General features: G+C 31.0%; 1 protein-coding gene across 1 annotated transcript; it reads right to left on the bottom strand.

Annotated features, from left to right (window-relative positions):
• Positions 1 to 1,823: 1,823 nt before the first annotated feature.
• LOC131063829 ((-)-isopiperitenone reductase-like) lies at positions 1,824 to 2,491 on the bottom strand. The gene is made up of 2 exons (XM_057997787.2): positions 2,290 to 2,491; positions 1,824 to 2,196 (listed from the first exon to the last, which is right to left on the bottom strand). The coding sequence occupies exons 1-2, from the start codon at positions 2,295 to 2,297 to the stop codon at positions 1,824 to 1,826; spliced, it is 381 nt and encodes a 126-aa protein (XP_057853770.2). The 5' UTR covers positions 2,298 to 2,491.
• Between the last annotated feature and the right edge of the window lie 10,601 nt (positions 2,492 to 13,092).

Below are 13,092 nucleotides of genomic sequence, written 5' to 3'. Positions count from 1 at the left end.
TATTTTTGATATGAATTGTATTGTGTATATAACTACAAAATCATGGCCATAGGCCATTTAGTAGATCAATAGGGTGGTGTGCATAGTAGTTTGTACAAGCTTTGTATAGTGTACAACTTGTAATGCCCGTTTAATATTGTCAGTTTAGATGGTCTGATTGCCATGGTGGAAATATTGTTAAAGAAAGTTATATGACATGTAAATCGGATAATGTAATAGCTCTTTGTCATCAATAAAATATATAAATATTTAATTGATAATTTTTTTTTACTTGACCCTACATAGAAGATGTCAAAACTCATTAGCTTGTACATTATCCTTAAATTATAGACTATATGTTTGGTATAATTAACAAAAAATGCCAAAAAGTGGAACATGTTATTGTCCTATCACCTAAGAATTATTAGGAGTCTTACATATTATTATAGAAAATAGAACAAAAAATAATAAAATATTGAACAATGCTTAATAAGCTCAAAAAGAGGTTGTTTATACATGTGCTAAGTATTGAAAGCATAAAATATAAATCAATTAACAAAATAGTTTTTAATAAAATAGTTTTAATTTGGTTTTCTCTCCCCCACAACTAGATAATTTTTACGTTTTTAGCTTAAGTTACTTGGCCAGTGTTCATAGTTTAACATCTATAGAAATACGAATAATAGGAATATCAACAAGGAGAGGACATAATTATTTAACATAATTACACAAGGAGTCTTAATTAACATAAACAAATAATTAACTATTTGAGACTTTGGTGATTTTTGGATGTAATTTTCATATAAGGTTGAAGCATAAAGCGCAATGGACAACCTAATTAAAGAGATCCAATTAATTTATAAGAGCATAAGGTTTGAATTATGATAAGGGCTAGGAATAGGAAAAAAATGACTAAACAACATAAATATAGAAAAGACAATGAAAACTATAAATGTTTTTTTTATAATTATTTTTGTATATGATCTACTAGAACAAATGAGAGGTGCCTGTATTATCATATGACCTTATTGAACCATCATCTTATAGAGAATGCTTATGTATGTATTTTATGCAATAAAAGAGAGGAATATAAGACATCAATTAGGATATGGTAGTTTATAATTCCATCACAACTACTCACAATTAATAGAATATTTAAAACAATGAAGCAATTCTAACATGGAGTTGTGATACATTTTGGAACATAAATACCAACTAGGACAAAGCTCCTACTAATGAAATCATGCTTTTTAAAATTTTTTTTCACAAAACCTAAAATTTGGAGTATATTCTAGTGACTTGTAAATAAGATAATAAAAAATCATAAATCATAGGAATACTAAAACTTTATACTAATATTAAAATGAGTAAGAGAATATTAAAGTGGGTGGGGGTTTTGAAAGTTAAATTTGAAATTAAGAGAAAGACGTGAGAAAAGCAAAGTGAAAGCAATATTAGGGCTTTAAGCAATAAATGGATAATAGATTTATTCAGATCTCAGTTTTATTTTTTAAAGCTGGTTTTAATGCATGCGTTCCAAATGTGTTCAGTTTTTTATAGCATGTGAATGTGGGAGTTTTTCATTTAAATAAATGCAATGGATGCGCTCTATTTTGTCTATTGTTGTAGTTTCTGATGTATTTGTCTTTTATTTTTGTATAAGCGTATCTATTTCTAGGTCATTTTGACTAGAACATTTCATGTTTCGAATTCGTAAATAAGCATTGAGTTCTTATTTCTATCACATCACAGATTTTATGCTTACTACATTTAAGTTTTCTTACTTAGAAGTGGGCTTAATTAGAATGGACTCAAACCTTTAATCGTAAAGATTGTATTGTATTCTAGGTTTCCTTATTTGAAAGTTTAGAATAAAACACAATTTCATATGCTTGGAAAACAAAAAATTTATAATAATGATAGTAGTCCAAAAGAATTTGTACCAGGATATCCAGTTTTCCATAGCTGTGCTTGATCCACTCTGCTAGACGACACGCACTCTCGTCTGAAGTGACATCGAATGGGAAGAATTCCAAATTGTGTTGAAATCCCTGAGATCTCAGAGAATGTAAAGCAGCTCTTCCTCGCTCCTCATTTCGAGCAGTGAGAATTACAGTGAATCCATTCTCGCAAAGCTGCCGAGCAACCTCAAACCCTATGCCTTTATTTGCGCCTGTCACCAGCGCCACACTCTCCTTCGTCCACCACTTCTCTGCACTGTAAATTTGCATCTCTTCTCATTAGCGCTTAAATACTACAATTTACACTAACAAATTAGAGCAGTAAAGATTAAAACCCTAAAAATCATACCTTGACATTCTGTTTACCCCAAACTCTTTGCACAGCTCTCCTGCAAAAAATTAAACAGGCAATGTGTAGATGCGCATTTCGGACGGCAATTTGGATTGTCGTATCGGTCCAAAAAAGAACAAAACTTGTTCTGATCAGCCATGGCTTTGGAATCTTACATTTAATAATTCAACAATATAAATAAACACTAAATTCATATAGGGTTTAGTCGATTGTTAGAATACATTAAAGGCCACATCTCTGCAGCTGGCACAGGCGTTAAATATACATTGAAGGCTCCACCACAATGCTTTCGATCATAAAAAAGTCTCTAAAAGGCTCATTGATCAAGCAATAAAAAAATGGAGACAATAGAAAACAGAAAGACAAAATAAGCACATTTATTGTTGGTATATTTGAAACATATTCATATCCATCTTTTGATTCCTCAATTTTAGGTGTTTTAATACTAATTTCATGATTTTGGCTAATAAAATGATGTAAAATAGTTAATGACATCAAATCAAATGTAATTGCATAAATAAAAACAAATAAGTTTAATGGATGACAGATCTATATATACATTTGTTTTAAACTCGTTTTTTTCAAAAACCATACATAATTTTTTAGTCTATTATTTACTAGAATATTATTAATTATAAGTTTAGATTATATTTGTCTTTCACTTATTTTGACTTAAATTTCCTTATTTTCATAACCGTAGTTTCTTGAACATACTACTTCACATTAACACATCCTCTCTTATGTAAACAACAAATATATGTAGCTCAGTTTCGTAATAAAAACTTCATCAAATGTGATAAATCTTGTCTTCAAGAAAATAATAAAACAAATCCACATTAATATGTAGCAAACCATTTTATTAGATAGCTAGGTGGTCCACATGTTGACTTTTAGTATATTATTTTTTTAATCATAATTAAAAAAATTTAGTTAATAATTATGCAATTTAACTTCCATTAATAATTATCAAATAAAAGATAAGAGCTCTAATTTCCAATCTATAGGTCCTATTAGGATCCAATCCCATAGTTCCATTTTTTTCATTGAATCCTAGTTTCTTTTTGCACTTAGGGCTCTTTTCACCCATTGCTTATAATTAATATGATAAATCCTTGAGTGCATCTAAATTTGTCAATTTTACTAATGCTATCTCCCATGTACCTAATGTGTGTTTGGAGTTGAAAAAAATCCATCAAAGTTATAAGTGTTGGTCATTTTTTGGTAAATACTCTATGTTTGGGTAGCTATCAAAGTTTTGGGCTTCCCCATGTGGACATGCCTTTTTATTCCAAGTTTAATTTCCTTTTATTTCTATAAAAATAATATGAAATTAAAATGGAAACTATTCAAAACAAAATATTACTATTACAAACCTCTAGATAGAGCTCAACAAAAGCGTTCAAAACATGATAATAACATAAAAAACTAGCTTAAAATGTTACCATGAAATCCATTGTTGAATGATTTGATCCAAATGATTGTTGATATGTCGATATTCCTTTTCTTGAAGTTACCAATTTCAACAACATATACTCAACTCTAAGTTGATGGATGATGAATGAGTGAGAATTTGCCACAATTTATAGAATATTGGAAGAGGTAATGGATGGTTGAGATTTGATGGTAAAGTCAATTGTGGAGAATGCTTCAGAGGATTTTTCTAGGATCAAGGAAAGAGTGGAGGGTTGAGAAGGAGGTTGTTGGAATATGAAGAGTTTAGATATACTTACTAAATTTGGGAAGTGATTGTAACCATGAGAGAGATAAGGGACACGTGCATCTAGGAGGATTATATTCTTGGGTGGGCTAGGAGAATATAACCATAATATTTAATTATGTTAACCATGTGTGAGGTGGAAAATAGGTGTAAAATGGTAATTATTTATATATTTATTATGAGGTGGTGTAGAAAAGGGGATTGATTAAGTAATAAAATTATTTAGTGGAGGGATATTAGGTGAAGGGGACATGTTTGGGTGATGACAACTTTACTAGGCATTAACTTTAGTTGACTAGGAAAATATTTCCACGTTTACATTATGCCCCTCTTTGATAAAATGTCACAACTAAGTGGAATTATGTCAAATAAGAATTAAAAAGTAGCCCATTGAGTGAATATTTCAATGGCAAGTTGCCCTAATTGCTTAGGGATGATGATGGAAGTAATGATAACTCCTCAAGAGAGTTGCTAGGTGAAAAGGAGTCTAAGAGATCTCTTGAAAGCACATGACGAGAAAAAAGGTGTAATGGTATACACAATATTCCTTTGGAGAAATCATGTTGGGATGATGTACATGCCATTGGTATACATTTAATCATGGGTAAGGACTAGCATATTGATTGATGTGGTTGAAAGGATTCAATGATAGGATACTAGATTGCATGGATGTGCATGATGATAAAATATCATAAGGATGTAATGTAATTATAATGACACATGATTTAGACTATGAAAAGATGTGGATAAATGGTATAAGGGATGATGGATAAATGATGTCATACTAAATTCATGTGAAAGGATCACCCTTTCATTATGTTGTAGCATTCAGTGTCTTGTGTCATGATATAAGGAATCATAATGATGATGCACTGTGTGTATAAGAATTGACACACAAATGAGAAATTTGTAAATAGCATAATAATCTAAGAGACATGTTGTCATTAACACTATTATATGAAGAATGAGGGTGAATGTGATAGTGATGAAACATAGAAAACAAGCAAACAAAAACCTAAAACTAAAGACAAAAGAAAACAAAGAAAGTGCAAATAGCGTGTTGATCTAACAAACACGATATCATAGGTACACTATCATAAGAATTATGAATACAACTATGATGTTGTTGTTATGAAAATTTAAAGTGTAGAATTATGTAGAGAAAAATAATATTTACACTAAACACATATTTACGTGGAAAGCCTAGCAAAAGTATACAAGGACAAAACTATGGGAAAAGATTTGTCATATTGTATTACTCTAGAATTTTCATAGTTATACCAATATACAACATTAAGAGAAATTCCATGTCTGCCAATCATCTCCTTTTGAAGATCCATAAAAAACTCTTTGACTTGTGCACCAACAACCATATCTTCTCTCCATACAACATTTTTCATTTCAAGAAATGCACTTAAAAAGTAATATACCAAGCAAACAACAAGAGAGCCATACTGAAAGGGGAAATTCCCATCCTTTTTCATCCATGGATTGTTTAGAACCTAACACCTCTATAGCTCACATAAATCACAATCTTTGTTATACTTTACCATTTGATAAGCCACACAAACTGTAGTAGAGGAGGAAGATCCTTCCTAAGTTTTGAAATAAACTTTGTACAAAATTCCCATTGTCACATATCTCACACCCAAATTTGTACAACTATCAATTCGGAGGGCTTGCTTATCAGATACAAAATATGTTAGCTTGTTCACTTCCACATTCTACACTGATTTTAAAGTAGACACCTTTCCGATAGAGTATAAGTCGATCACACCCCTTAGGGCTTCCTTGAAAATTAGGTATGGTTGATCCAACCATAAGCAATCTTCGTGAATTCTGCTCAACATGATCCTTACTACCTCTTCATCAAAAAACATAGGAAAATTGCTCCAACAATCCAACCCCATGTGTCCTAGATTGGCATAATCAGGTTTAAACCTCTGCAAACCATCAAATAGATAAAATCTCTTAAAGTCATTGATTTTTCTATGATCATACTCATCCAAAGAAACATGAATGTAACAATGGACATCCTCTTTAGAATAAATTTATTGAGAATAATAAAAAAGCATTGACAGGGTGGATTCCTTTTTAAAAGCTTTGGGGATGGAAAAGGATTCTATCTACAATCTTATGAATTTTTCTTGTTCCAAGAAAATAAGTTTAAAGGACAAATATCCTTTAACTATGGTTAAACAAAAGTCATAGGAACAATTTTATAAACCTCCCTAATTTAGGGTTGGTAGTTTGAAAGGTTTTGTAGTGTTTTGTCTTTTGTTGTTTCATAGTTTTCCTTTATTGTCTTGTTATTTTTATTGCTAAATCTTTTCACTTGTAAGAGAATATAGACCCTTATAAAATCCATGCTTACCCAATCAAAACTATATATATACAAAAAATCTCATTAATAAAAATTATTTATTTTGATCTTATTTTTATACTTTAAAAATATTTTTAATTGAACTTTAACATTATGAATAACTTATAATATTCATACTTATAATATAATAATGTGTTAGTTTTTAAAACTTCTTTTTACCCTCTTTTATTAAATGCTTCTATTCCTAAACAATTTTCTATAAAAACTACATCTATTATAAAGACAAAGTTATCATATGTGATAGTATGAATCCAACTACAAGAAATCTTAAAATAGAAAGATTTTTTTATTTAAAAAGAGCTCTTTATGTGACCATTACTGGTTTATTATGAAAATTTATTAAAAAATTATCTAGAGAAATTTTTTCTCAATATGTTAATGGATTTCTTTTGAAAACACGTTCCTCAAAAAATATTCAACTTGAAAAAATAACATTTAACTAAAGAATTTGTAATTTAAGACATAAAGAATGCATGTAAATATACGAGACTCTAAACTTAGTTTAAGCAAATATTTGGAAATATTCAAAATTTGACTAAATATAATTATCTTTAAGCTACCATTTTAAAAACATGTTTTTTTTTAGATTTATACATAATATTATTTATTTTCATTTTATATAATACCATTATTTTTTAGATTAAATATTTTTCTAGAGAAAATTTATGTTCTTATATTTTTCTAAATTTATATTATTATAAATTATGATCATTTTTCAATAAGAGAACATAAACTTAAATGTGACTTAAGGTGACAAAATAATTTCAAAAAAAGACATTAAAAATTTATATATTAGATAAGTATTTTTATTACTTTATAATAAAGGAAGTCTTTTTTTTTTTAAAGTCTATTATCCACAAGCTAATAATGGTTGCTTTCTATCAAAACTATGATGGTTGCACCATTCTCATAATTGTTAGTTGTCTGCTAAATGCTTGGGTTAATGTTATAATATCCTCTCAAATTTCATTGTTGAAGACCATCTATCATATGGATCTCAACAATTATGTGACAATTAGGTTCCATTAGGATAACTGTATAATTCAAAGATAACTTTAAGAAACCCCCTCTCAAAGAATTGTATAAAATCTTGACAAATATCTTTTTTTTTTAAATTATAATTATTTTGATTGGAGAATCCTTCTTTAAAAAAAAAACATATTAATTTTATTGGAAAAATTTTTTATATCAATTTTTTTGGTAGAAAATATTGGCGAATCTTGAAAAATAATAAGATTATGCATTAATTACTACTACAAATCCTTTCATTTTAAAAAATTTCTTTTTTTATAGAAAAGTAAAGTCCTGAAGGTGGAAATCATTAATGAGTTGAAGGGGTAGACTCTACTTTATTTAATTTCTACCATTAACTTAAAATAATCTAATAGCCCTCTTTGTATTTTGTGAGATAAAATGTATGAACAATTTGTAATACTCATGGGGCCAAAAAATGCTTTTAGATGATTGATTTTCATTGAGGCAATTACAACTTGTAGCTACAATTTATCTCATAGAATACAATGAAGGTCATTAGATTATATTTTAAATCAATGGCAATAACTAAAGATTGTTGATATAACCCTAAAGTAACTAATAATTGTGATATATTGTTGGTGAATTAATTACATTTCTATAATGAAATATAAAATATTGGCAAATATGATCCGATCATGTATCGAATATTGTGGCGAATCTTCTAGTTAAAAAAGACTAAAGAATAAATTCTTTAGCGATTTAAATAACACTAAAATAAAAATATGTAAAAATGTGGTGATTTGGGTCACCTCAAAAGCTAAAATTATTAGCCAAATCTTGATTCCCAAATTTCAAAAAATAGCCAATTGGCGAATATTAGCCACTAAAGTTTTCACTAGAACTTAGAGCCCATACCAGTGATAGCTTCCATGATTTGTTTGCCTACCAGGATGTCATATCCAAAGTCCTTATGACCAATGTTGGGTATCTCTTTGGTGAAGTAAAGCATCAAACACACAAGTAGGTTGCCAAGGCGGAATGTACCCTTCTTGTCACCCTTAATCTTTTTCAGGTTATCATTCAATTCATCCTTAAGCCATCCATAGATATCAATCCTAGCATTGTTTTCGACGATCTCATATGCACTATGAATACATAAGCTGGAAACTCAATTTAATCTATTTGCATGGGTTACTGTATAGCCAAGTACCATGCTCACATATCTCACATTTGCATCAGTAATTCCATTAAACCTAAGAGATCTATTGTCAGATGTGGCTCTGGTTAGGTCCATAACACCCTTGTTAGGTATCTTCTTTGTTTTGTCAAGCCTACTACTGGTTGAGGGTAAACCAATAACTGCCTTGATTGCTTTCTTTGAGATTTTAAAAACAGAGTCTAGCCACATAAACTCTCCATGAACTCTGCTTAGTACAAGACGAACTACCTCCTTCAAAAATTTAGGTATGTTCAAAATTTTAACAAATCCTCCTACAATATTATGCTCTAGTTTAACCAAACCTTGTTCATCAGTAATAACATCATTGCACATATTCTTTAAGTCATCGGTCCCTAAATTTTCTATGTTGCAGTGAATGTAAATCCCCGGGTATTCGACAAAAGTGACTCCCTTTGGAATTTTTGAAAAAGCTCCGATAGAATCATCTTGCTTGGCAATTTCAGGGATGATTTTAAATACGGGTCTAGGGCACTTAATGTTTTCTACCATAGTAGGGTTTGCAATAAACTCGGGTGCAAAAGATGAAGATGCCATTTTGAAAGATAAATACCTCTTGCTTGAAATCCTTGAATACCTAAAAAACACTTTGCTGCTTTGCCTTAGGATGCCTTTGCTCAATTTTGCACTCTCTGAATGCTTGGATTCTTGGTGGTTTGAAATGAGGGTTTTTCGGTGCTTTATAACCAAAAATTTCTTCAAAAATTGCATTAAATGCTTGTTGGTCAAGTGAAATCTTAACATATCTACCAGTAAAGAAGAAATGTGTCTTCTTACCATCAACCGAGGGTAGAATGCATGATTTTCAACTTGTTGCCACACCCCCTAAGGATTATTCCTTAGTTAGATGAAGAATCTTCTATCGGTGGAGGGTTACTCTGTTCAACCGGTGCAGAGACAGATTCATCATCTCTCTGATCTCTCTTCTTAATCCATTGTTTTGAAAATTATTGCTTCATTTCATTTACCTTTTCTTTTCCCTTCTCATTAGATCCTTTATTGTTCACTGGTATAGTCTTGCTTCTACAAAATTTTGCAATATGCCCAATCTTGTTACATGCATAACAAGTTACATTATTCCTCTAAATAGCCTTTCCATATCCTTGACCGGTTTATGATATGCATTGATTAGATAAATGTCCAAATCTACCACAAACATAGCATTTCACATTCATTCTGCAATTTTCTGAATTGTGACCAACTTTATTGCATTTGGAATATTGACCGGTGGGTAAGTTTGTATTCTGATTCTTTCTAAATTTGCACTGATTTTCTCTATGACCAAATTTGTTGCAATTGAAACATTTCCCATTAAATTTATAAGCATTAGGTTGTCTTACCGATTTACTGTGATCTTGATTATTTGCAGTCCTGGAACTTTCTCCATGTTCAAATCTAAGTCCAATTGTATCTCCATCAGGGTTTTGTCTTTTCAGCATTTCATCGAGTCTTTCTGAACTTTTCTTGAATTTGTCTTTGTGTTCATTTGCAGTGATCAACTCATTTTATAGAATGCCAATTTGTCTCCTAAGCTCCTCTTTATCATGTTGTATGTGAATCAGGTCTGTCTTTAGCATATCATTCTCATGACAAAGTCTCAGATTTTCATTTGCTCCATCATTAAGTCTTCTAGTCAAGTCTTCTTCATTCTTCTTCCTATCTTCAATATCCTTACATAGCCTCATGGTTAAATCTTGCATGTCATTCCTCATGTTAGTGTTCTCTTGTCTCAACTTCTCCGCAATATCACTAAGAGTTTCTTTTTCATCATCATGTTTCTACATTTTCTCATGAAGTTCCTTCCTCTTGTTTTGTGCTATAACCAGGTTCTCCTAAAGTCCTTTAATGAATTCCTTAGCAGTCCTCAGATCATCTTCAAGTTTTATATTCTTCAATTTTTCTGCATCAAAATCTTCAAGAGCTCCTTCCAATTGTTTTCTCAAACTCTCCATCGGTATAGGTTTTATAATCTTCCTCAAGCTATTAGGATTTTGCAAATAGAGGACCAAGCTCTGATACCAATCATTAGATGCAATGACAGTCCCAAAGACACTGAGAGGGGGGGGGGGGGTGAATCAGTGTCTAACCAGTTAATGGAATATTTGAACTTATTTACAACTTTGTAACTTAGATTAATGTACCAGTAAACAAGCAATAGTGCAGAAAAGAGAAATAAAAGAGATAGCATAAATGCACACCATAACACAAGATATTTTGGCGAGGAAACCCAGTGTGGGAAAAACCTCGATGGGATTTGTGACCCACAATATTTACTCACTGGCCAATATGAATAAATATTACTTACAACATTGGCCTGCACATGCAGGAAGGCCAATAGCCTAGAGCTCACTGCTCAATAGAAGAGCCTCACTGACTACAAAATGGATAATTGAATCCAATACAATATACTGCTCAAAATATCATCAGCAATGCTTGATTCAGTACTGATTTAAGCTTTGTCATAAACCTTAACCAAAAACCTTGCCGATGAATGATATTCACTTACATAACCTATCTGCCTTATTACAAAATCCTTTCGCTATCTTCTACATAATATTCTTCTATTCCATTCTATTACCTTCTATTCCAAAAATAACTTATTAGATCTCATACATATATAAGTCTTTACAATACATCATGTCGGCTTACAAATAATTAATTACATTTACAATATAAATCATATAAACAAAACTTTGTCTCATGTCGACCTGCATGCCGGTATACTTCATTGTCGGTGTAATCTGGATGCTGATGAATGTGTCCGCTGGTGTATGAGTAGAAATTCATTACCGATTGGTTGCCATCAATGACAACATCAACCATTCCCATTGAGTGTAGAATTCCAACACTTACAATGATCATTATATATATTCATACAAATCATCAACCTATATTTCAAGGTCGGCTAAACCCTCAACACAAATTACAAAACAATAATCTCACATGGTACAATAATACATCTGTACAAAAACAATATCAGCTAAGACATAGTCTGGACCTAAACCAACACCGCATACAAGAAACATTTCTAAAGATTACACATTGAATATCCGCAACACGCTGCAATTATCATGAATGTCACATAACACGAAGAATACCACCAGATCAATAAAATGATCAACAACACACACAACTATTAATGCGAACCATCAACATGGATAGAAAATGATCTAGAAACATCCACAAGAAACAAGAATCACCATAACAACAAACAACACCACAACATACTAGAAGCATCTGTTGGCATTACAATAAGTTGGGAGATTGTTGGCATTACAATAAGCTTGATGGTTGATGATATTGAGAATATTGTTGCAGATGAATGATATAATTGATAAAGGATGATTACTGTCTTAATATTATTATTTTGTCATTGATGTCAAGCAAATGATTTACTAATTCAGTATGATGTTGCCATATCTTAAAAAGTATGTTTTGATGAGTATAAAGATGTCGGTAAGTGACACAGAGAGAATGTGAAAATGAAGGGGAGTAATAAGTTATTCAATGGGTAACTATTACCGAGTTAGACAGTGATGAGATTATGATGTTTTGATTGTTTTGATATCCTATATATGTGTATTCAAAGACTAAACAAGAAGGGGAAAAGATTTCATGTAATAGAATGAGTAAATATTTGATACTATTCTATTTTACTGAGCAAGGAGCTAGTCAGTAAACTCCAAGGTTACTGATGTCGGTTAATGAAAGAAAAAGTCACCGAGAAGAGAATGTCTACCGAGTAAAGTTCATTATTAATCGAGTATCAAGTGAGCAATAACATAATGCATTAAATAAGTGTATATATTATTAAATGAAGGATTCCAATGAGCTGGAGGTTTATTGAAGATAGGAATGTCATGCAAGAAGTTTGTTAAGGATCAACGACAATTAAAGTTCAAGAGTAAGATCTACAACACAGATTGAACGGTCCTAACCGAGCACAAGTACCAAGAAAGGTATACAAGTTTCAAGGAAAGATAAAATGTTTTTCAGATCGAAGGATACAATGAACCTAGTCAAGTTTGAAGATCTGATGGCTAAGATTAACCATGGGAAATGTGATTAAGGAGATTAAGCGGTTGGGAATTGCTTATAAATAAAGTAATGTTGATGAACAAAGGATGTGGGCAAACTGAAGCACAGTGATGCTACAGAGGTGATTACCTAGTACAGAAGATTGAAGATCTGATTGAAGAACAGATTGAGAAGCCCAACAAGGAGAAAGATAAGTCTTATGACAAGATTATCTTGAGCACATTGAGCACATAGAATCTGCTTTAACATTTTAGATGTGAAGTTGCAGATATATTTTATTACTGTTATTTATTTTGTAAGTGATAGGAAATCTCTTAACTGAGTGGACGTAATAGTCTTATTTGTAAATCCTCTTGGAAGGTAACATTCTGAATGAGTGTTTGAAATCCTTTAACAAGGTCACTTCTAACAAAGTGAAGATTCTAATAGATCTAAGGGAAATCCCTTGAC

This window comes from Cryptomeria japonica, chromosome 5 (genome assembly GCF_030272615.1).
Source record: "Cryptomeria japonica chromosome 5, Sugi_1.0, whole genome shotgun sequence".
NCBI classification, from domain to species: Eukaryota; Viridiplantae; Streptophyta; class Pinopsida; order Cupressales; family Cupressaceae; genus Cryptomeria; species Cryptomeria japonica.
The sequence above is the reverse complement of the archived record's forward strand: the minus strand, read 5'-3'. Positions and strand labels throughout refer to the sequence as shown.